Source organism: Fukomys damarensis, unplaced genomic scaffold, assembly GCF_012274545.1.
Source record: "Fukomys damarensis isolate Sample0158 unplaced genomic scaffold, DMR_v1.0_HiC HiC_scaffold_37, whole genome shotgun sequence".
NCBI classification, from domain to species: Eukaryota; Metazoa; Chordata; class Mammalia; order Rodentia; family Bathyergidae; genus Fukomys; species Fukomys damarensis.
This window is the reverse complement of record NW_022900949.1, coordinates 33,581,368-33,607,178: the sequence shown is the minus strand read 5'-3', so window position 1 is coordinate 33,607,178 and position 25,811 is coordinate 33,581,368. Positions and strand designations below refer to the sequence as shown.

The 25,811-nt window shown below is 45.9% G+C and overlaps 1 protein-coding gene across 2 annotated transcripts in view; it reads right to left on the bottom strand.

The window, feature by feature from the left end:
- Eefsec (eukaryotic elongation factor, selenocysteine-tRNA specific) overlaps positions 1-25,811 on the bottom strand; it is a 184,689-nt gene that overhangs the window by 109,371 nt on the left and 49,507 nt on the right. For both annotated transcript variants that reach the window (XM_010617323.3, XM_010617315.3), the window contains exons 2-3: positions 15,810-16,017; positions 138-234 (exon numbers count right to left, since the gene is read on the bottom strand). In XM_010617323.3, coding sequence (XP_010615625.1) covers positions 138-234; positions 15,810-15,997 — 285 coding nt within the window. In that variant the 5' untranslated portion in view covers positions 15,998-16,017. The remainder of the gene's footprint in view (positions 1-137; positions 235-15,809; positions 16,018-25,811) is intronic.

Below are 25,811 nucleotides of genomic sequence, written 5' to 3'. Positions count from 1 at the left end.
GGGAAGTTAAGGAAGCCAGCCAGATCTCTTTGGAGTACTGGGGGGTATTGTTGGGGTTTCCCTCTCCCTCATGGTGGTCACAGGAGCCCACCTGAGCAGGCTCGGGTTAGGGGGACCTGGGTTCAACCAGATAGTACCTCAATGAGCTCTGAGATTCCCTGCGGAGCTTCCGCTTCAGGGGCCTCTGGTCCCCCAGGCTTGGCGGCTACAGGTATAATTGGAGCACCCCGGAACCTACAATGGGAAAACAAGCACCATCACCATCACAGAGTCCCAACATGGGCACAAAATACATCTTGGAGTTCCTGCAAGCCACTATGCAGGACATGCCTCTGTGCAGTACCACTGTCCTCACTCTCAGCAGAGGAGGATATGGAGCCCCAGGGAGAGGCCTGGCACTAGGGCACTGGAGTCTAAGAGGCTTCTGGTTCTTAAACTCTACCTCAGAGCCCTTCCAAAGAAGCAGCTGTGCCCTCACCCAGCACTAACCAGAGTCTGGTGCCAGCAAGCTCAGAGATGTAGCTAGAAGCCCCCAACATGGTGTCTAACAGCAGCACCCGGGCAAAACCCAAGACAATAGTAACACTGTTAAGAAAAAAAGGAAAAGAGAAAAAACAAACAAACAAACAAAAAAACCCCGTAATCCTATCACTATGGTTCCCCCATATGGTGTCAAGGGATTTTTTTTCCTATTTTTTTATATGTTATATGAACTATTTCATATGCTATTCCTCAAAGAACTAGAGAAAATAATCCTAAAATTCATATGAAACCAGAAAAGACCTAGAATAGCAAAAGCAATCCTGGGCAACAGAGCAAAGCGGAAGGCATCATAATTCCAGATTTCAAGCTATATTGCAAAGCTACAGTGATAAAAATTATATGGTACTGACCCAAAGTCAGACACATGGATCAATGGAACAGGAGACAGGATTCAGAAACAACCTCAGGCACATTCAACTATCTGATCTTTGACAGAGGAGCCAAAAACATATACTGGAGGAAAGATAGCCTCTTTAATAAATGGTGCTGGGAAAACTGGCTAACTATAGAAGATTAAATCTAGACCCATATCTCACACTATGTACTAAAGTCAAAATTGATCAAAGATCTAAATGTTAAAACAAAAACACAACCTGCTGGGAGATAAAAATTGGTAAAAATCTTGAAGACATGGGTGTAGGCAAGGACTTTCTGAACAGAACACCAATAGCATAAAAAATAACATAAAGAATCAACAAAATGGATCATATTAAATTAGAAATCTTCTGCATAGCAAAGGAAACCATCAACAGAGTGAAGAGACAACCTACAGAATGGGAAAAATTTTTGCTAGCTATTCCTCAGAGGATTGATATCTAAAATATATATAAAGAACTCAAAAAATTCAGACATGCCTAAAAATAATACTCAGTCAAAACATGGGCAACTGAAATGAAACATTTCTCAAAAGAAGTTCAAATAGCCAATAAGCACATGAAAAAATATCCAACATCTCTGGCCATTAAATAAAGGTAAATTAAAACAATATTAAAGTTCTCTTATTTCTGAAAGAATGGCTATCATCAAGAAATCAAATAATGTGGGGCATGGTGGCACACGCCTGTAATCCCAGCACTTGGGAGGCTGAGGCAGAAGGATTGCTGCAAGTTCAAGACCAGCCTGGGCTACACAGTGAGTTCCAGACCCTGTCTCCAAAAATAAAAAAAGAAGTCAAATAATAACAAATACTGGAGAGACTACAGAGGAAAAGGAGCCCTTCTGCATTGGTGGTAGGAATGTAAACTAGTACAACCACTTTGGAAATCAGTATGGAAACTCCTCAAAACTGAAACTATTGCTTCTCAGCCTTTCGGCTAAGATCAAGTGTAAAAAACTGAAACTAGAAATCCCATTTGACCCAGCTATTCCCCTGCTACATATCTTTCCAAAAGAGTTAAAGACATCATATTACAGTGATGCATACCCATGTTTATGGTGGCACAACTTAAAAGAGCTAAATCTTGGAAGTGGCCTACATGTCCATCAACAAAAATGTGGTATTTATACCCAGTGTAGTACTACTCTGCCATAAAGAATAAATTTGAGTCATTTGTAGTAAAATGGATGTACCTTGAGACCATAAGTGAAATAAATCAGACACACAAGCTTAAATATTGCATGATTTTTCTTATATGAGAAACTCAAAATATAAATAGAGAGCAAAATAAAGATTGATAATAGGAAACAGGGAGATAGATTTTTACAAAAGGGAGGAAGACCAAGAGATGGAGGGAGAGGGTAAGGAGGGGCAAGAAAGGTCATGAAAAAGAATTGGGATGTGTTTGCACCTTGTACCAACTCCTCAAGAGGAAGGTGATCATTATGTACTGCAAATATGAACTTATAAATTTAAAAAAACTAAAAAACAAATTTTAAAAATTTAAAAAGAAGTATTTCACACACTATAGTATGTGTACAATTTCATACCCTGCCAACTTATTTACCATCGCATCATGGAGACTCTTCTCTTGAATGACAGTAATGACAACAACAGTAATTACACACTTGGCCGAGCCAAGCATGTGACACGGATGCTTTCATTTAAGCCTCACCACAGCACTGTGGCACTGTCATCACCTTACAGAGGAGAAAATGAGCTATTCATTGGAGAAGCTAATTAACTTGCTCCACATTGTGGGTTATAACCCTCAGAGTCAGATTTGAGCCAGGTCCTTCTAAGTGTGGTACCAGAGCTTGTGACCTCTCTCTGACATGCCCCCTTCTCATCTTCCTTTTTACTGTTCACAGCTACCTAACAGTGTGATCCCAAATTTCCCCTACATGACTTATGTATACCCCCAAATCTCCACCATTTTATAAACCACACTGATAAACATGTCAGGGGCATGACTGACTTTTTCTTTTATCTCTTGGCTTTGGGACACATCCACAGGATATAACCTTAGCCTGAGTGAACACTGAAAGGTAAGTCCCAACAGCCAAAAGGTCTCTCCTCCCAGATAGTGATGTGAACACTGTTTAGAAGGACCTCGTCAGCCTTCTCAAAACTCTGGAACGGACCAACGACTGAGCTGTCTGCAGAATGTCATCTCTCAAGGGATGGCTGAGTCCTGGTGAGAACAAGTGGAACCCAGGACATGTTAACCTGTCCTTCCCATTCACCCTCCCCAACTCTGTGGTGTTCTTGGAACCCAACTGCCAAAACCACAGTGAATACAGTAGCTATAGGCAGCAGGGCAGTATGGGTTTGAGTTTCTTCAAAGCCCCTGTCCCAAAGAGCTGTCACTGTTCTTCCTGCGGGGTGGCTCCCTGGAAGATCCAACCAGCAAGGCTGCCTCTGTCTAACCTGCCGCTCAACAGCTTCTCCAAACTGCTTTGTCTCTGGAGAAGCACTGAGAATAATCAGAGGCAACTGTTTGACACCAACAAAGTGGAAGACAACAGTTCAGGCAAACAGTAGGCTGCCCTAAAAGCTTAACCACAAAGCCAGGACTGAGCTATCCCTGGAGAGTGTGGGAAATCACGCTGTCCTTTGCTCAGGGGCTATCTTATCCTCTGGCTGATCTTAAGGCTTTGTGCAAGCAGGAAGTAAAGCTCATGCAGAGCTGTCAGCCACCTGCATGAACAGTGACAGCATGGCTCAACATGCACGTACAGCCCCTTGACCAGGAGATGCACTCCAGGCATGGAGGGAGTCTCTGCTCAATTAGCAGACCACTAACTAACCAGGCAGAGACTTCAGAGTCACCCACAACAATAAACACAGACCTCACAACATTCGTTCAAAAAGTTACTAAACAAACTGTAACAACAAATTGTGTGGGGGGGGTCCTGAATTCCAGAACTATCACATTATTTTAAACGTACAGGTTGCAACAGATATTTACAGCACCCACAAAGAAACAAGAGTATGCATGGCCCATACATGAGAAACAAAAAGAGTTAAAAGAAAGTGTTCCAGGACCGGGGATTTAGCTCAGCCGTTCGGTGGCCTGCCTTGCAAGCGCAAGGACCCGAGTTCAATCCCTGGTACCAAAAAAAAAAAGAAAGTGTTCCAGAATAAACTCTACTAGACAAAGACTTTAAACCAGCTATTTTAAGTGGTTTTTACAAAGTAAAGGAACCATGTCTAAAGAACTAAAAGAACAAGTGACAGGATCTATCTCACCAAATACAGAAAAAAAAAAAAAAAAAAGTTAGAAGGGCCAGGAATTTAGCTCAGCGGTTCTGCCACCTGCCTCTAGTGCAAGGTCCCAAGTTTGATCCCTATATCAAAAAAAAAAAAGGAACAGTTAGAAATTAATTTTTAAAATATAAAACAAAGAGAAACTCTAGAGTTGAAAATAATAACTGAAATGAAAACTGTGGCTCAGCAGCAGCCCTAAGCAGGAAAAATCAGCAACCTTACAAAGAGGCCAGGTGAGATGAGCTGCATAGACATGAGATGCCAACAAGTGAACAGCAGAGGCACACAGATTTCCTGCAGGCAGGAAGAGAAAGGGGGCAGAGGGGCCTGGAACACCACAGTCCAAATCGCCTCACACCTGAGAAAAATACTACTTTGCATATCTGCAATGCTGACCAAACTCCAAGCAGGACAAACTCAGAGAGCCACACCTACACATGTCACAGCCTGTTAGAGGCCAAAGACAAGGAGAGAATCCCAAAACATTCCAAGAGAAGTGACTGTTGCACACAGAGCCACAGTGGAAGATATCTCAGGATAAATCATGGAGGACAGAAAATGACAGGATGGCCTAGAAGTTAAAAGAAAATAAAGTCTGTCAATCAAGGAGCACATACCTAGCAGCAAACTATGCTTTGCAAGTAGAGAGCACAAGATTACAAGGCCAGGGATTTAGCTCAGTGGTTCCACTACCTGCGTTGCACGTGCGAGGACCCCAGTTTGATCCCGGGTACAAACAAAAAACAATTACAAGTGACCAGGCAATGCCTACCCCTCCCTGAAAGAACTGAAAACAGGGACCCAAACAAATACACATCTACACATGCTCACAGCACATTGTTCACAGCAACCAAGATGAAGACAGCTTGGATGTCTATCACAGATTCTGGTTGCGTCTATACAGTGGGGCAGTAACTGATCCAGGAAGGAGTAAGGCACAGAAACATGCTTCAGTGTGCATGAACTTCAAGAACATCCTGTGAAGGCAGAAAAAGCCAGACACAAGTGTTCCCTGGGAACAAGGGTGGGTAGCTCCCAGGCTGGTGGGCAGGGACTAGGGCAGCAGTGGCATGAACAATGCAGGGTTTTCTTTCAGAGACTATAATGGCTGCAAAGGTCTTACAGATGGAAAGGGGTAGACTAGGATGTGCTCAGGTCTTTTTTTTGCCTTTTAATATATATCTTCCAATTTAATTTGTATTTCCTTGCTAAGCCACCTAATGTTGACTGAACTCCCACCTACCTACTGCTAGAATGCACTTCCGGGAGTTACCTCTTTGGATGGTGTTCCCTCCAGGCAGATCCACCTCACCTGCCTGACCCCAGAACCCGAGAGCCTCTCAGGGTATGGTGGAGGATGAGACAAGAGGGAGTTAGGAAATGGCCCCTATGGGAGGCACAGTTGGCACCTCATCCCCATGTATTACAGAGGCTCCAACAGCTGGCTCAAGCCACACAGCCAGAGAGCAGTGGACTATGATAAAAAGTCGCTTTGTGGTTACCTCCACCGGAGAAGGCCGGGAGACAGTGCTCCATCTGCTTGGGCTTGAGGAGGTCATGTGGCACTAGCCCTTGTCATAAATAAGAGTGGAAGCCTCCACCACCTGCCACTTCCAAGACACCCATTAGCTAGCGCTCTCCACTTCCTTACCAAACCCATGCTCATCACCCTTTTAGCAGATGCTCACAAAGGGCACAGCTTGAGGCTCACTGCCTGTACAGAAGAGGCTTTCTGACTTCTGCCCCTGCCAGCAGATCTTTATGCCAAACAAGATGTGTTGGCACTGCCACTGACTTGGCAATGCCAGTTATTAGTGTTGTCATAGCAACATAATTTAATTTAGTATCATAAAGCAACCATGTGAAATTGCTATTTCTATAAGAACTAAGTCAAATCTCCTGGAAAGACAGGACAAAGGCAAATCTCCTCAAAACCTGGTATCAAATTAGCTGTGGATAAGAAAACCGTAATAGATTCAAGGGGAGGGTGGTTGAAAACATGGAACAATTCTGCACTCAGACTACTTTTTGAGTCCTGCTTCACTACTTAAGAAATGGAAATGTAGACACTGCATTAGGGAGTACTTTGTTATTCGAGAAAACTCAGAGCTCCAGTCAAGGGCAGCACACAGAAGAAAAAGGTAGGCTGGGCAGGATGTTTGCCAGCAACAGCGGACAGCAGACATCTACCAGAGCAAAGAGACTACTGCTCAAAATCTCTCACAGAAAGGAAAGTCTTCTGCTGAAGTCCCCTTCTATACCACAGGTGTAGCCACCGAACTCAGGAGGTGCCACCAAGGAGAACAGTGGCATATGGGGTAGGGACACCACATCTACCTGGAGGAAAGGCCAGGACACTGATAGCAGCCACCTACCAGGATGTGGCTGGAATCCACAACTCATTATTGGCAAATCAACAAAGATAAAAATGTAAATTCTGACCAAGAAGTAAATATAGAGGATCGTATCTTTACAGAACTTCAAAGGAATTGAAGATGAGCATGGACAGGAAATGACTATGTGTGGAACACTGAATTCACGAATAATGAAGAAAATATAGATGTTTCAAAACCAGTGCAGAGAGAAGAGGAGACAGTCACAAGTTACAATTGTGATTCTGCTACACTGCAGAGGATGAAGGGGGGCCCAGGTCTGATCACCCTAACCCCTCTGTCCCAACTATTATGTTGATTTTATTACACGAACATGCATATGTATATTTTAAGTGAAAATATTATGTTTAAGGTATGAATGTGTCATTTTTTATGACTCTGCTCTCTCTAAGTTTGATTAACCAACAGCTCAATCTCAGGGGATGAGAAATCCTCTACTACTTCAGCTACGAAAATAAACACAAGAAAAACAAAACAAAACTATTACATTCTAGCTAGATACTATTACATGCTGAAGGCACTGAGCCTGGTTAAAAAGTGAGGGAAGCCTTGAAGACATGACAGCATCAATTTGAGACATTTTTCTGAATGCAGTAAAGGAAATTAAAGATAAATGACACAGGATTAACATCCTCTTGTAACCCATGGCATTGTGCCACATCCAAGTGTACCCCAGACTCACTGTGCCCCATGAGATCCCTCACTCTGGGTCACAGAGTCCTTGAGACCCTCATGTTACTCCTCCTGCCAGTGCGGCTTGTCATGAACAGCAAGAGGGCCCAGCCAGAGAAGAAGTGGCCGATGAAAATGTCCCACAGCAAACACACTGCTCCTACGCCCTGTGTCCGCACCTGAAGGAGCCTCTGCTGACCGAGCCAACCTTCCCTGCCTGCCAGGCTCTTACAGGGACTTGCACCCCCTGCCCTCCTGTGGTCCCAGATGGCTCTCTTGGGGGACGCCCTTGCTTGACACCTGCCCACGGCACACTTCTTATCTGTACCCAGCTCCCCGTCCATCATGCTTCAGGACGAGCCCCATGGCCCCTTACTCACAGGGCCTGTGACTCCACAGACTCCTTTCTGTGCAAACCAAAGGCTGTGCACCAAGCACAGTGCCTGTGCCAGGTTCCAGTGCAGGAGGAAGGCACAGAGAGCTCCAGGGCACTGGGGTGAGGAGTCTGCCCTCTTCCCCGAGGGACCCAACTCTGTGTGATACTAAGGGATTGGGCAAGGACTATCACCCACACCCCAAGCCCTGTTCTCATAGCCCTCACTTGTCCTCCACCTCCTCAACAGGCCATGCTTCCTCCCCGGTCTTCAAAAGTGCCCAAGAGCCCTGCTGTCCTCTGGAAGCCTCCACGCTCTGACAATCTGCACCGGGGCTCCCAATCCACTGCCCCCACGCTGGTCTGGGGTGGCCAGCTGGCTCTGCCTGAATGGCACCCATATCTCTCAGCAGTTGCCCCATCTGCCCGCTGCTCTAATCCATGCCCTGATTTCCATTCTCCCAGGTCATCCAACCCAGGGTCCTCTGAGGTCTTTCCCAGCCCTGCTCAGCCCTGCCTGCAGTGATAGCCTTGCTGCAGCAGCCATGCCCACCACACTTGTTCCCCTTCCTCCCCCTCTTCACTTACTCCCTGTCTGCCCAAACCTCACCCAGTCAGGCAACAGGCTACCAGAGGCGCATTCCAGCGAGGACCCTCGCTTGGTTTCCACTCCAGAGTCACCTTCGATTTCCTTCACTTGGCCTCTGTTTCCCTGTCATCAGTAGCCAGTTTGATCTATACCATGGGGTCCTGTGCCAAACCCAGCATGCAGCACGGGCCACAGCTGCTTAGCCCTCTGGAGCCAGTGCCCATTCCTGACTCCAGCTGGAGCACTTCTGGGTTGGAAGCTCACACTGCTTCCAGTTCCCCTGTCCTTCATCTGGTCTTTTCTGCCCAGCTGGACAGCAGGCTCCCTCATAAGGGGAGCAATGGTCACCAAACCCTCACCGCATTGCCCCTGCCCTGGTTGGCAGCAAACTCTTTAAAAAACAGACTTTTTGAACTTTCTTACTTTTATTTTTTGAAGACAGGTTCTAGCTATGTACAGTAGTCCAAGCCAGCCTTGATCTTGCTCTGTAGCCCCAGCTGGCCTTGAACTCAAAATCCTCCCTCCTTGGCCTCCTCAGTGCTGGGGTTAAAGGCATGGGCCACTGTGCCAGCTTAGGGTTGTACTGTGTTATGTTTTGTTTTATTTTAGACATGAGAGAAAATAACTCAGAGAAGCTAGAGTTCCCAAAGAACAACATAAAGATCAAAATCAGGAGCCACTGGCTGACAATCTAACATGAGTTTAAGAGGGTACTTCCAGCCAGGGCTTAAGACCAGCTCACCAAGCATGGCCAGACAAGCCCCAGAAAGGATGCAGGACTGTCTTAGTTGCATTTCTCATTGCTGAGACAAAATACCCGACACCCAAAGTGAAAGGGGGAAAGGTTTGTTTAGCTCAGTTTGGAGAGGTTTCAGTCCATTGTTGGCTGGCTCAAAGGGAGAGTGACACATGGCAGAGGGGCATCGCAGAGAAGAAAAACAGTGGACTGCTGGCAAAGACAGCAAAAGCAACAAGTGACCTTAACAGCGTCTTTCTGTACCCTTTGTCTTATCCGGGCTACTTAGCGTGGGTAGCACTCCCACCTTTAATTGAGCCTAACATTGCCCCATGAGTCAATCCCACCAACACACACCCTAGATCCAGACACCTCAGAAAAAGCCCACCTATGATCACATGAGGCTTTGGAGGGACATCTAGACACAAGCCATAACAAGGATGTAGGTCTCGGAAGAAAAATGGATATAAGAAAAGTAATGAAAGAGAAGGAAGGAAATAAAAACACGGAAGGAGAGAGAAGAAAAGAGGCACAAGAGAAAAACAAGGAAAAGAATGCACCCCTCTCTGCCCAGCAGCAGGAATGTAACTACCACAGGATCACATAGCCACGTGATACCAAGGGACTGGCTCAGGGCTGTGGGGCCCAGGTAGGCACGGCCAGCTGTCTATGGGAGGAGGTGAGAGGTGAGAGGAAAACCTGTGTGAAGTGGGAAGGGGGCTTTTGGCCAGAGCCACTTGAGTGGAGAGTCAGCACAGGCATCTTTTCATACCCTGAGCCCAACGTGCAGAGGGACAGACAGGGTAAGCACGTGCACAGAGAATTCCAGCGATTAACCAGAAAGCTCTCGGAAATTCAATTATTTTTGTTCAAACCCTTTTGGGCAGTGTATCGTAAGTAAACATAAAGGCGTGCTGGTTGGCAGGCCTGAGCAGAGCTAGCCTTACTGATTTCCTGAACCTGTCACACACTAGGACCTCCTGGCCCTGCACACAGCAGGGAGGCCCAGCCCCCTGCACCCGAGGATCACAGCTATTAGCCTAGGCTGACACCGAGGTTGCAGGAGTAGAGGGGCTCCAGGGAGAAGGCAGACACCCAGCTTCTGGTGTCCCTGTCACCCTACTGCCTCCTCTCAGGACATCATAGTGTCTCAGGGCCCAGACGTGAGGGCTGACTGCATTGAAGGCTGTTCACCCCACAAAACCAATGCAAAGGAGGGAGGTGGAAAATGTGTGTGTGTGTGTGTGTGTGTGTGTGTGTGTGTGTGTGTGTGTATGTATGTGTGTGTGTGTGTGAGAGAGAGAGAGAGAGAGAGAGAGATACACACATGAAGTTACAAGCCATATTAAAAAAACTGAAAAAACCAAATATAAGCTTCATGTTTGGGATAGGAGACTTCAAAACAGCCAACATTTATCATGTCTTATTCTCAGCAGTTAGGCCAGAGGCAAAACCTAGCGCTGGGGGGAACTGTAAACAGGCAACTGATTTAATCAACCCTGCTTGGGAAATCTCATGCACAGGGCCAAGGACATCATAGGCACTCCACACATTACAGCCAAGAGTACTAAGTATCCATCATTCATCAGGGTCCATATCAAGTGCCTCCTCATGACAAAAACTGTGAGGCTGAACAGAGTGGCTTTCATTTTATAGAAGAAGAAGCAGCAACTCGAGACAGACAGTGAGGTACGCAAGACCACATGACCAGTCAGCCACATTGTAAGAGTCCATGCTGCAGCACACAAATCTCTCAAGGCTGTTGTCCGAGCCAATCCCAGACAGGGAGCAGGACCAGGGGACCCCTGAGTGGGCTCCAAGCAGAGGGCCTTAGCTATAACAGAAAGCAGGAAACAGAGTGTTTCAAAAGCAGGAAGAAACTAGGGGAAGTCTGGGGAAAGATGTATCAAGGATACTATCATATGATAACATTTAGTGGGAAAATAAATAGAGAAGCCTAGAACACGGACAAGTGTCAACATGTTGATAACTACTTCAAATTATGTACATGTGGGAAAGACTGACAGGGTTCCTGGGGAGAAAACATTTTAATTTGATGCACTGGGAAGATTGCGGGTACATTTTTATCTTCTATTCTGATTTCTGTTAACATTGATATTATGCAAGAGTAATTTTAAATGCTTTCAGAGATAAATCATAAAGAAAAACAATCAAAGAGTTTGACTACATAAAAATTAGAAACTTCTGCCTGTCAAAAAAAAGCAACTGAGGGCCGGGGATTTAGCTCAGTGGTGCTGCCACCTGCCTTGAAAGTGCAAGGTCCTGAGTTTAATCCTGGGTACCAAAAAAAAGCAACTGAAATGGAAGCACAACAAGTGTTGCCGAAGACTTGGTTTTAACAAGTGTGACAGTTAAAGGGTCAACAGCAAAGTCTTATTAATATTAAACACTCCTGCCGAGTATGGAGGTGCACACCTTTAATCCCAAGCATTTAGGAGACAAGGCACTAGGACTGCTGTGAGTTCAAGGCCAGCTTGAGCTAGATAGTGAGCCCCTATCTCAAACAACCAAGAAAACAACACTCCTGCTAACAAAAACAAAGCATTAAAATTTCAAGGGGCATGGGCTGGGGATTTAGCTCAGTGGTTCCACTGTTGCCTTGAAAGTGGAAGGTACCAAGTTCGATCCTGGATACCAAGAAAAAATTTTTTTCAAGGGGTAAATAGACAAAATACATCACACACACAAAATACAACTTTAATACATTTAAGGAAAAGATGTCTACTTTCACCAGTAATTTAAAAACCATATACAGTATTAATACAACAAGAGTAAAATACCATGCTTATTCTATAGCTTCAAATATGTTTTAATCTTGTAAACCAAAGTTATCTGCTAATCCCTCTGTAAAATGGCAGAACCTGTTGGAAAATAATAGGGTAGTGTTCAACAAAAGGTTTAAAAATGTTCTTGCCTTTGATCCAGTAATCCCACACCTGGGAATCTATGATGAGGAAATAACTGAAAATACAAAGTTTACTGATTTACAAAGATGGTCAGCCCAGGAGAAGGAAAACTTAAGCCAGTCTACAGAGCCAAGAACAGAGGGATGATTACCTGAAAAATTTTTATGTAAAAAAATTAGTAATGATAGTAGAAATTAAAAATGAAAACACCTTATCATTATAACTAGATGATAGAAAAGGGGAGGGGATATAGTTAGAGTCAACAGTGGTACAGGGCACATCAACAAAAATTAGTTATGTTTCTATGCACTAGCAAGGAATAATACAGACAGGAAATTAAAGGAGTGAGCCCATTCACAATAGCATCAGAAAGAATTAAACACTAACGAGTGAATCTACTGAAGTGAAAGACTTGAGCACTGAAAACCTCAAAACATGTGTGAAAGCAATTTATAAAGACCTGAGGTATAAATGAAAAGACATCCCATGTTCATGGACTAGGAGACACGGTTGTGCTACAATGTCCATAACCCAAAGCAAATGACAGATTCTACAAAGGCAATGAAAGGAAAAATAATTAGATTTCATCAAAATTAAGAACTTTTTTTAATCAAAGGGCACTATTGAGAAAATTTAAAAACAACCTATAGAATGGGAGAAAAAATTTACAGATATCTCTTAGTCATGAATTAAGAGATTAATGTTCATAATATATAAGCCTATAGTTCAACAACAAATAGCCCAATTAAAACATGGACAAAGGATATGAAGAGCTATTTCTCCAAGAACACATACAAATGGTCAACATGCACATGAAAAGATGTAAATCTTTAGCAAAATGCAAATCAAAACAGATATCATTTCACACCTTGTTGGCTACTTGAGAAAAAAATAAATATAATAAATGTCGAGGAGGCTGTGAACAAATTGGAATCCTGGTGGGAATGTAAAATAATACACCTGCTATGGAAAATAGGAAATTTCCCAAGAAGTTAAACACCAAAGTACCATATGTCCCCGTAATTCCACTCCTAGAAATACAGGAGTACATGTTCAAAGACCTTGAAACAGGGACTGGAACAGATGTCATTTCATAGCAACATTATTACTATGGCCAGAGAGTAGCCTATGCATCCACCATCAGAGGAGTGGTTAAATGAAATGCGGCACATACACAATAGAATACTATACAGCCATAAAAGGAGTGAAAATTTGACATGTGCTGTAACTCGGCTGGATCTTAAAAACATTAGGCTACATGAAATTTAGATACAAAGGCCCAATTCTGTAGGATTCCACTTATACAGAGTATCTACAATAGGTAAATTCATCTCTATGAAAGTAAAACAGAAATTCCTAGGGACTGGGGCAAGGGTAGAAGGGAGAGTTATTGCTTACTGGTCACAGCTTATGTCAGGAATCATGAAAAGTTTCTGGGGGGATGTAGAAATGTGAATGTATTTAAAGTCACCAAACTACACATTTCCAAGTGGTTAAAATGATATTCTGTACATTTTACCACAATAAAAAATGTGGAAGGAAAGAGGGTAATACTACACATAGTAAAAAGACAAATTTTTTAAAACTCAAAATATTAACAGCTGCTATTTTGAGAAAAGAAATTTCTGGGTGGTCTCCTCTTTCTTTATTTTTGGTACCAGGGATCGAACTTGGGATCCTGAACTTGCGAGGCAGGCAGCAGAACCCCTGAGCTAAATCCTCGGCCCATCTCTTCTTTCTTTTAACCACATTTCTCTATTGTCCAAGTTCTATTTTAATTACTCTTTGGGTAGAGAAAGTAAGTTTTATGTTTAAGCATTTTTCAGATTTTGATATGTGTGTGGTTCACCAGTCCACATTTGTTCTTTCCAGACAAAAAATGTTTTCACATTTAGACCAGTATTTACTAAGCAAGGGACCAAAAGAAGGGAAACAATCCCTTAAAATGATTTAAGAAGCTTCAGCTCCATGAAGATAAAAGCTGCCGTTCCCTTGCAAGACGACTGGTCTGCCTAGCACTGGCCCCCTGGTCACACCTACCAGGGTGACTGTACTTTCCTTTCTCTGCACCCTTGGGTGCTGTAGGAATAGATGGTTCTGAAGCTCCTCCGATGGACAATTTCGTCTGTGTAAGAAAGTCCATAACTTGAACCAATAAGTTAAAATAAGAATAATAATTCAAACATGCAAGTGAGAAATTTTCTTAAATTTAATTAATCAATGGCAACTATTAATTTACCTTCCGAAGTATGCTAAGCCCTTCCCAGAAGGCCTGTTCATATGGAAAATGATACTAACACTGTATCAGGTTTTTATGCAGGAGTCCAAAAGACCTGTTCTCCCCTTTCTGACAAGTAAATAAAATGGCAGGGAGATCAAATAACTCACTAAAAAGAAGATATAATTTTTTATCTTCCTTTTTACAGTCTCATATCCACTTCCGTTGGGAATAACAAAGTCTGAATTCTTATGCAACACTTATCTAAATGTGTCGATTTTATCGGATTGATGAATTTTGCTAACAAAAGGCAGCGCTAGGAAATCTTTTATGACATATTTGGCCCATTCACAGTGCTAGAGCTTTAATTTAACCAATGTGAGAATTCTGAGGGAGAGCTGCAGGTGTTGGATGTGAAAAAAAATCATAAATGAGAAGCTGTATCAATCTTTATGACAGGGAAACAAAAACACTCTCTACTTGCTTGCTCTCTGAGGGCCAGAGAAGGAGAGGTGGCAGTGGCAGGATATTGTCTCTGGCTGCATAGCAAAGAGGAAGCATCCCTGTCTCCCAGTGACCATTATTTAGTATTGATCAAAAGGGATCGGCTCAGAGAGGAAGCAGGAAATTGATACAACAACGTTTGCAAACTCTGTGTGCTCAACAACGACATTCACTCGTTTTCTCTACCACATCAGGGTCACTCATCCTGAGACTGCCTGAGCACCCAGGTGGCTCCTGATCCCAAGCTACCCCTGCACCACTATCCTGCTCTGCCTGCTGGCTCTGGCACCTTCCTGCCTCGACTGTCATCGGCGCCCAGAAATAGACAATGTCTGTGAAGTAGCCTCCTCAAAAGGCCATGTCCTCTTCTCCCTCCTTCATAGTCTCAACTAAGGGCCATACCTTCCATCCCTAAGCAACTACCAAGTGCGGCCTGCCTCGTCCTCCTCCCTGATGCCCCAGTGTACCTGGGTCTTCCTGACCAGGCCTGGAGCTCCTGATGAGGATCTTCATCCAGTTAGACCCGCATGAAACTCTATGACCACTTCCCATCTCTACAAGACAACAATGCACACTCCCTGCCCCAGCTGCAACATAGGCCCTGTGTCATTTGCCATCTTCTCCTCTGGCCTCCAGCAGCAACATCAATCCATCCATCCACCCAGTAAGTACCACAAACTCCTGGACAGAAATGACCATTCATCTACCTAAATTCCTTGTTCCTTGTTGACCATCAAGATGTGGAGAAGCAGACGGCCAAAGAATGTGGTTCCCAGCTGCTCTACACCAGGGCCTGGCCCAGAGATGTGGGCAGGATGGAGAACCCGAGAGGGAACTTGCCCTCTGCACCAGGCCTTCACACGGCGCACAGCCCTCAGCTTCCCCTCTGGGAGCTGAGGCGTACAAGTGCCAGTGCCTTGCTCTGACCAGAGAGATGAGGTATGCCTACAGCCTGGAGCAGGAGAGGGCACAACCAGCCGCCAATGTGTGCTGCTCTGATGAGCAAGCTCCCTGAAAGGCAGCGTCTAGTTTCTTCATGTTCCTGGGTTTTCTGGCCTCTTTTAATAACCCTTCACCTTTTCCCAGCTCACTGAAGCCCTGAGGGTGCAAGCACCAGGGGGAATTCCACAACAGCAGGAGGCTGACCCTGCCTGCCCAGTCCATGTCAAGTTCTGCTAGGACAGCGTTCCTCCCATTGGCAAACCTACTTGGTGTTCTCGAGGGTCTTCTGCATTTTCTTGGTCATTTTGTCGATGGCTGCCTGTCTCTTCCCTTCGGCTAAGAGGTCTATTTTGTTCAGCACTACGATCATCTTCTGGCAGGCAATCTGGCCGATCACAAGGCACTCTGCCGACTGGGTCTGCATCCCCTTGGTCACATCGATGACCAGCATCATTAGGTCGATGATCTGGGCCCCTGGGATGAGAGAAGGTAAGGTCAACAAGAGGAAGGCTAGAAAAAGCACTGCAGCAAAGTGGGCAAAGAGGAATGCATGGTAACCATACACTTCCTGGCTCCAGGCCCTGGGTGGGATACCTAGACCTGCGAGACCTCACTAGGCCTCAGAACCACCAAGCGATATGGGGAAACTGAGGCCCACAACACAGAGCTTGCCCAGAGCCACACAGCTAACATGCAGCAGGGCTAAATTTAGGGGAAAGCTCATCCAAATTTGAACCCACACATCTATTTTATCAATCTTATTACTGTCATTCTAAGCAGGAAAAACCTTATGTTCTGTGCTAGGTGTGGACAGTGCCTAATCACTCACCCTTGCTCAGAAAGAAGAGAAAAAGACTCAAGAAGTAAAGGGTGGGGGCCAAGGGAGTACTTGGTGCTTCTCTTAGTACTGTGGGCCACTGAGCTCTGCATGCATGAGTTCCATGAGTGCCTGGATGCATCCTTCCCCACACGGCACACCAGAGCCCAGCCACAGATAATGGATGGTCACAGAGCAGCTGATGGGGGAACCTAGCGTCACCCTGCAGAGGGACTGTGTCCTTTTTAATGGCATTTAGAGTCATTTCAACAAGAAACTAAGGGGTTGGACTTTGTGAATGGAGAAAATACAAGTATTTGCCCCCCTGAAAGGAATCATGATTTCATTTTAGCTTACAAAATGCCCCATGAGGAGGTTTTCCAGACTCAGTTATGGTCAGTAAGAGGCAGAGGAAGATTGCTATGGGAGTGATTCTAATGACAATGATGTGGTAGAGGGGACATCTCTGTCCCCCTGCTGGCACTGACGAAGTGCACTAGACCAGCTTACTTCGTCCCCACTAGCTATGTGTGTTTCAGATGAGAAAAGGGAGACTCAGGGACAAGGGGATTTGTGATCTAGGTCACGCATCCAATAAACACCAAAGGGTGCTACAAGCCAGGACTGCTGACTCAGTCACTGCTCTGTTTCCTATGCTCCTCTGACCCCAGGAGGGTCAGCAGTGTTAGGGTTTCTACCTGGATTCCCTAAAGCTCCTATTCTCAGAGGTAGGGCTTTTGGAAGGTGACTGGAGCATGCTGTCAGGAGGTAGAGTCTGGTTAGAAGAGGTAGTCACTGGGGGCGACCTGCCAGGGAAAATCTCTCCTCCTGTCTCTACTGTTTCTCTCTCTCTCTGCTTTCTGACAGCTGGGCTGCAAGCAGCTTTCCTCTGTCTAGACCTTCCACCCTGCTGCTGACTAAAAGTTACAAAAACAGGAGCTAAATCAAGTGGCTCTTCTCCTAAGTTGCAGGTATGGGGTATTTTATCCTAACACTGAGAGAAGTGGCTGAGATGGTGTGCATCTGGCTTTAGGCAGGTTGGCATGTCTAGCTCCCTTTCCACCCTGGGCCCTTCTCCCTCCTCATCCCACACCCAGGACAGGAGGGAGCTGGGAGTAGGCCCAGGTGCAAGCAGCAGCAGCAGCATCTTACAGACAGGAGGGCCTAGGTTTCTCCCGTAGCCATGTGGAAGGACATTGGCTCCATCATGTATTAGGTACATAACATATTTAAAACAGACTCAACTGTACACACCTGGAATCCCAGCACTCTGGAAGCAGAGGAAGGAGGGCTGCAAGTTCAAGCCCAGGCTAGGCAACTTAGCAAGATCCTATGTCAAAATTAAAAAGGGCTGGGATGTAGCTCAGTACAAAGACCCTGGGTTCATTCCTCAGCTTTGCAAAAATAAATAAACAAAATAAAAAGCTCAGAACTATTTCATACTGTCAGGGGTGGGTGAATTGGTTTAATCTGCAGAGCCAACTGGGAAAGCACTATCAAAATGCACTTAACATGTGATCCAGCCAAGCTTGTACACATGGCAAATGTCCCTGTGGAGTGTTTATTGTCCCTAAAGTTGGAAACCACATATATGCCCAACAGTAAGAGATGGGTTACAAATAAACACTGCAAATGAAGAAGACCTTTCTGTACCACTCCAGAATGGTCTCCACATACAGCGAGAGGGGGGAAAGCAAGGTGCAGAGCAGTGCACAGTGTCACCTGTGTTGGCAGGGAACAGGTGTGCATGCTGTTTGCTAACATGTGTTACAGATGAGTAGGTGTTTGCTTCTTCATAGATTTGGCACACCATGGGAATGCAAGATAAACTAGGGGGCAGAGAGGAAATTCTTCATAGTACATTCTTCTGTCCTCATCTCAAACAAGGGTACGCAGAATCCATCCAGAAATTTACATTTTAAGTGCATAAATAAAAAAATAAACACACACTGGCCATAGTTCTTTCCTGTTAGAGCTATCACTGTCCTATGAATACAGTAACTAACTCCCCAGTGCAGCTTCAGACTCCCCCTTTTTCAAATTAACAGTTGTTTTCATACTCGCCCTATGCCACACACTGCCCCTTGCCCTTCACAAATGCCTTTCTGGGCTCTTTATCTTGCCCATGGGCCCATGGAGCCCACACCTGCCTCCCACAAGGTGAATCTGAGCTCATCCTGCTGGCAAGAGGTCACTGGACCCCTGATCCTCCCACCCACAGTAAACTCAGGGCCATCCTAGGCTGTGAAGCTGGCTCTGAGCAGGAGGAGCTAAAGGTAAGAGGAGTGCATGGCGCCCCAGCCTGGGGACCAGCTCTGTGAGGCCCAGGGTCCCAGCACCCAGGCCAACCCTGCTCTGTCTCATGGGCTCCTCGAGGGGCTCTCAGGAGGGATTCCAACCTCCAGGTCTCCTCCAGGACTAAACGTTACCCACACTATACAAATGAAGGGACAGGCTTTGGAGAAGCTCAGGCTCTTCACTGCAGTGCCACATAGTCTGTCCTTTCCAGCGTGGACCTAAGCCTCATGCCATCATCCTCTCCACACATTCTACCCTGCCCTCCATCCTCTACTTGAGAACGAGACAGAACCCATATTCACTCTCGCTTCTTCCCTGCCCAGGACCTGTCCAAGCTTCAGTGCCCTGGGCTTTGCCTGCCTTGCTCTGCCCTCCCACCCCACATCAAGCACTTGCAGCCAAGGCCTGGGACCACGGTCTGCGTTCCCAACCCAGAACCAGGTTGGGCACAGCTCAATTAACCCTTGTTGGGCTGCACCGATCAACATTAGCTCCATGCCTCCTCCATTCTATTCACCAGGAGTCTGTTCTTTTTCTTTGATTTCCTATGGGCATATACAACGGTTGCAGAGTGTGGAGTTCTACTCCTTCCAAGTCTTGGGCCCTACCACTCGTCAGAATTCTGTGCATGGGAAATGATGCTGACTGACAGCTCAGAAATCCAAGTGCAGACCGGCCCAAATGTGCGGGAGCCAGTCAGGATTCCATCTGCAGCCTTATCCGGCGGCATCCACAAGCCGCCTTTGTGTTCCGGCAACCACACAGCTCTGCTTCCTGTCACTCCCTCTCCGAGCACCGCCCGCACCAATGACTTCTAAGAAGCCCAGAGGTCAGGGCAGCCTGACTGGCCACACTGAGAAGCAGGCACTGCTAGACACTGGGGTCAGCAGCAGGCAACTAACTGCCCACTGCCTGGCAGTCACTCTGTGACTCCCGTCTCTTCAGCAAACTTTGATCAAGCAACAGGAAGTGACACAATCAGCCCGCCTGTCTTGTCTTCTTTAAACTCCCTAGTATTTCCAGAGAATGAATCAGTGTCCTTCCCCGTTCCCATGAACCTAGGGTAGGAAATCACCCCTGAGATTATTGGGACAGAAAGACCAAGTGGGTGGGAACTCAAGACAGAAACTTGAGGCTGACAAATGAGCCTCTATGTTTCCAATCTATCAGGGCTTTTCATCTAGCTGCACTGACTGCACACAACTTGAAAGGTTTGCAGAGTAATTATAACAGGGTTAAAGTTTCTCAGTACTTTTTAAAAACTTACAATTTCCAATTCTATAGACTGTATGTTGTAATCATTTCAAAAATAAAAATAATGATAAACTGACAAAGCTCAGCATTTAACAAAGTCTAAGTTATCTGTGAAAGGGAATTTTCCTTCTGGGACCGGAGGGGCGGGAATGTACCCAGAAAAAAATTTTTTAGCTGGAAAAAATGAATATCAAATTTTAAACATTTTTAGTAACCGCAAATCAGTTTTTTTAAAGTCAGAAGTTACAGGTATCCTAAAAAGGAGAAATAATATTAAATTTAAAATACAGAAAAAGATTTGTTTTCACTCAATAAGCCATGTAAATATACTGCTATGAACAATATAAACCGCAGTGGCAGCTGATATTCTAAGGCCATGGTGAACTCTGCCAGCTACAGCAAAGCACTCTGAACCCCGCTCCCTCATCTATACAGTGAACACAGGGACAGTGCCTCAGTCACTGGGGTGCAGTGACGACTGAATGAGATAGCTAGCACATGGGAAGCACCATAGAGAGGGAAGGAAACAGTCAAGCTCAGGCCGCAGGGAGTCACAGCTCCGTCTACAACTGCTCTCCAGCCTAGCACGCCACGTCCCTGAGCAGCAGCATCTGCATCCAGAACAGAACAGGTGCTCTGTCCCTGGAGCTGTGCAGGGGTGGGCTGGAGTTCCAGGACACAGACGTAGATGTCACAGGTCCAGGGTGGGAGGAAGTGTCAGCAGTTGTATCAGCCCCAGGTACCATCACTGTTGCTGCTACTTTGATATGTTACTCTAACTACAAGTACTGCCTGTCTCCCCATTTTCTGGGTCAGAAAACTAAAAGCTCAGGCAGATTAAACAACTTGCCCAAAGCCACCTGGTGTGGGATGGAAATCAGAGTTGGTCAGGTGCCGACACAGGCTACAGCTGTCCTTGTCTGACTCTGCTGGTGCAGGGGCCAGGGAGCAGACTTCGGTTGTGGTGTAGCCACTCAGTTCCATCAAGGGGAAGCCATTCAGGTGTACGATGGTCCTGTGCATGCCAGTGTTCTTCCCTCCATATGGTTTTCCTGTTGCAAGGCACATGGTTCCAGAGGTGAGGGACTATGTTCCCCATGTCCCTTTATGACTCATACACACTCTTCACAAAAGTAAGAGAAACAATATGAATAATACTTCCCTAGGTGGCCCTGTCAGGGGTACCTGGCAAGTGCCAGCCACAACCTGGAGCACTATTCCCACTTCTGAACAGGAAATCCTCATTTTTTGAACAAGCCTGCAGAGATAGGCTCCTGCACAGAGGTCCTGGCCAAACACACGGGACCAACAGAAAGACCCCAAGCAAGAGAGGCTGGGCAGGCAGGACTGGATATCTCCCCTAAGTCATAAGCCCCTGATGCATTCACAGTGAAATCTCAGCTTCCTGTTCGCTGGTAAAGGATGTGCCATATGAAGAGGTCCTAAAACATAAGTTCCAGGCAGTTCCAATACCAGAAGTACCCATGGGAGTAGAACTGACCCAGCACTCCATGTGTGGGCCCCAAAAGCAGCAGCCACTACACAACGAATGCTGGGCTGAAACCAAGCATGGGGCCCACTTCACTGGCTGCAAAGGGACAAAGGTGAGCCATGCTGGGATAAGCACTGTTCCACCTAACCAGCACCTGTGAGCATATGAATGCATTGCCAATGTTTATCATTTGAAAGATGGCACAGATAAGCCGGGTGTGGTGGTGCACTCCTGTAATCCCAGCACTTGGGAGGCTGAGGCAGGAGGATTGCTGTGAGTTCAAGACCAGCCTGGGCTACACAGTGAGTTCTAGGTCAGTGTCAACTATATAGTGAGACCCTGTCTCAAAAAACAAAAAAACAAACAAACAAAAAAAGAAAGATGGCACAGAAAGGCTGTAGAAGTAACAGATGTGGTAAAACTGGATCTGTATGTGATGTGGCCAAGGGGCCACTGTCCCCAAGTACAGCTATGCATTCCTATTTTACTCTGGTCCCCACAACTCCTGATTGCCTCCCACCCCTCTCCAGGGGCACCAGCCTGGCTTCTAACAGGCACCTGGGTTTATGACTTGTGCATTAGCTCTGATTCCTCACCACAGCACCACAAGGAGTGATGGTACCCTTTCTCTGAAGACAAACCTCGGGTCTGGCTTACACAGCAGGAAATAGTCAAGGCTGGGCCAGACTCAAGATATGCCTGACTCCAAATTCCGCACTTCCTACTGCCAGCTGCTTCTTGGTCACAGTCCTGCATTCCTAAGTCCTCTGGGAACCCCAAGGCGTCCTGAGGAGCAGGTGGGCAGAGCCCTGCAGGTGGCAGAGGAAGAGGAGCAGACCGTGTGTAAAGGCAGTTTGCCAGTGTCCTCCAGGACACACGTGCCACCTGAGGCCCATCCTGCAGGAAGGAGGGAAAGGAGACATTCATCACCACCTCAGAAGCCCTGCAGAGAACAATGAGAGCCATGTCAGTGGTGGAAGAACAGGGGGAACAACAAAGAGGGGCCGTGTAAGAGATCAAGGGAAAACTCAACAGCCACAGACAAGACAGCAGATAAATAGAGGTGCTGGGCCCCTGCCAAAAGCAAAAAAAGCCATAGAACAATAAAATGCTGGCATCTCGCTGCAAAATACCCAAGGAGTGGAGAGGAGAGCAGTACAGGATGCTAGTGCATTTGCTGGCTAAGAGATCTTAGTAGGTGAGTGATTTTCCTCATCTGAGCCTCGTGGGCCTCATCTGTTACTAGGAACAATCACATAATTGTGACAAGAGGATGATGGGCAGCCACCTAGATAAAAATAAAGTTTGGGGCCAAGGATTTAGCTCAGTGGTGCCACTGCCTGCCTCGCAAGCGCAAGGTTCTGAGTTCGATCCCCGATACCAAAAACAAAAAAACAAAACAAAACAAAATAAATACAGTTGGATCTCTATTTTCTACCTTACACCAAAATAAATTCCAACTGGACCAAAGCTTGAAACACGAGGACACAAAACCAAAGAGAACTAGATGAAAATGTGTGGGAAAAAAAATGTATGACCTTAAAAGCAAAAACTATCTAGGTTAGATACCAAGTCTGGAAACATGAAAGAAGAAAAGGAAAACTGACAAGCTGAAAAAGATGAAAATCAAAAATGGAAAAGAATATGATAAAGTTGAAAGAGAGAATATTAAAACACCCATTACACACATAGGATTACTTTCCTGAATACTTCAAATTAAATATGTTTAAATTGATAATTTGAAAGAGCAACAACTCAGCTGAAAGATGTAAATGCTATCAACAGCTAGCAGCACATTTACTAAACAGGTCTGGGCACTAGGCCCAGGGTGAGAGCCTGGCACACCTGAGAGACTAAGGGACTAAAAATCCCTACCCCTTAGCATCTGGTAGGGGAAAGTAAGAGGCCAACCCTAAACCTGCGTCAATTTCATGGCAAAGCAAGGATGCCTGAGTCATGGGCATAGGGCACGGGCAGCGTGCTCAGGAATGTCAGGAGATCTCATCCAGGAGACACTGGCAGATTCTGAGCACAGGGGTAGGCAGGGAGCAGAAGAGCTGCCCAGGCAGCGGGAGGAGCAAGGACAAGAGTCTGTGGAAGGAGGAGGTACAGCCAGAGAGGCCAGCAGAGGAGAAGGAGATACAAATAGCTCAAACCTACAGCAAGACATCCCACAGTAATTCAGGAGTCAAAACTGAAGCTACACAGAAATCCTCTTACCAATCATAATAAAAGGACCTGGCGTGTTAAGTGCTCAACCTGCCTGCACTGACATTCACACAGCCCTCCTGACACCAACCAGCCAGCACTACCTCACTTACAGATGTGGAAACCAAGTCACAGGTCACAGAACTGGCTTTTACCCAAGAGACTGTCACCCCTCAAAAACACTTGCTAATGCCCTATAGCCAAGGGCAGCTTGACTAGCAGTCTCAGTGTTACTGGTTGGAGCATTCCTGGCAAAGCTTGTTTGGAGGCCAGCATGGTGACGGCCCAAAGTGCAAAGGCACATACCCCAGGCCCAGCGCTGCCCCACCTGAATGTGGGCACATGCATAAGGCCCCATGCCAGTGCTGCAATAGCAAGCACTCTACTGTCCATCTGGAGGAGCACTTAATTAAACCGTGGCATAGCTATAAAGCAAGCAAGCTGGGCACTCACTGGGTGGAACTCTCCCTAAGACGGAGCCCTGGACCACATGCCCAGCACACTGCCACTTCTAAAGATTGTACCAGGAAGCATATGCTTGACATCTCTGAGCGTCCTCAGGATTTGTAGAGGAAACAGGTCACTGCCCTTTGTCTCTGGCGAGGTCACTGAGGAAAGGGGGAGGCAGAGGAAGGAAGAGTCACTTTTTAATGCCTATGTTTTTATACCTTTAAAATTCTGAGTCACATACATACTTTACTGATTCAATAATATTTTTTTAAGTAAAGCTCTGTATCACTGGAAAACCAGCATCATTTATCTTAAGTAAAGAGTTTCTTTTTTAAAGAAGTACACTAAAAATAAAACAGTTACTGAACCCCAGCCAACTGCTGCCACAGGCACTGAGTCTGCTACTAAGAGAAGCATTAAGAGCTCCTAGCACCAATCACCGACTTTCTTGCAACCATCAGAAGGGTTCAAAGTCTCACAGGGAAGGACTCTCCCTGGGGTCAACACCACACCTGCATTAGGTGTGCATCTCTCCCGCTAGGAGGCTGTGATGGAGCTGGCTCTCACCCCACCAGCTGCACCGGTCCCAAAGCAGGTAGCAACAGAGAGAGGAAGCAAGCTAGCTGTATTTGTTCAGCGGGCATGAAGATATCCTCTGAGTGCAGTCTGGAGAGATGTGGGACTGTCCTTATACCACGGGGCACCGCAGTCAGGACTGCCAGACAGGGACTCCTAAACCCAAGGCCACCGGCACCAAAACCAAACAAATGTACACCAGGATGATCGAAGAGATCACCCTAGGGCAAGGGGCATAAAGGAGTTCTCTACCATGTGATTTTTCTAAACATTTGCAATTATTTCAAAACTAAAAGCTTAAAAATGGAAACAAGTCCAGGTGTGGTGGCACACGCCTATAATCCCAGCACTTGGGAGGCTGAGATAGGAGGATCTGATCGGTGAGTTCAAGACCAGCCTGGGCTACATAGTGAGCTCCAGGTCAGTCTCAACTAACCACACAGAGAGACCCTGTCTCAAAAAAACAAAAAATAAACAAACAAACAAATAATTAAAATGGAAACAAGGAGAAAGAAAGAAAAAAAAAAGGAAACAAAACAGACAACTATGGCTAAGAGTTGAGGAAAGCAGAAATTAGTTGAAGAGGAAGACTGCACCAGGCACATTATTTTAATGTTCATGACAGCCCAAGATGAAAGGATTTATTACTATTCACACTTCACAGGTGACAAAGCTCAGACCAGACAGCTCTGAGGTCACACAGCTAGCAAACCACATGGCTTCATTTAGACCTGGAGAGACCTGTATAGGCAAAGCCTGTCCAGGGTCCCAGAGTCTAGGCATCCACACAGCCACAGAGAGACCAAGGGCAGAGGAAACTGAGCAGCTGTTCATAGTCAGAGGCTAGGGCCAGATGTGCCCAGCTGAAGGAAACAGGAGAGGAAATGATCTCCCTAGCAGCACCAAGGACTCAGGTGGGTCTACAGGAGAACCCTTCCTGAGCTGTCTGTAAGGGTGGGGACAGACACCTGCCTCAGGATTCATATTTTCTTATTTGAGGTTTTTCAGTGGGTTCTGCTTCAGGCAACATGCATGAATTAAACTAGGGTTCCCCATCCACAACACAGTGTTACCACGATTCCCACTCTGCCCACAGCTACCACCTCTACTATTATGTACATATATGTTTGTTTTAAATGAGTCTCTTTCTCTCACTCTTTTTTTTTTTTTTTT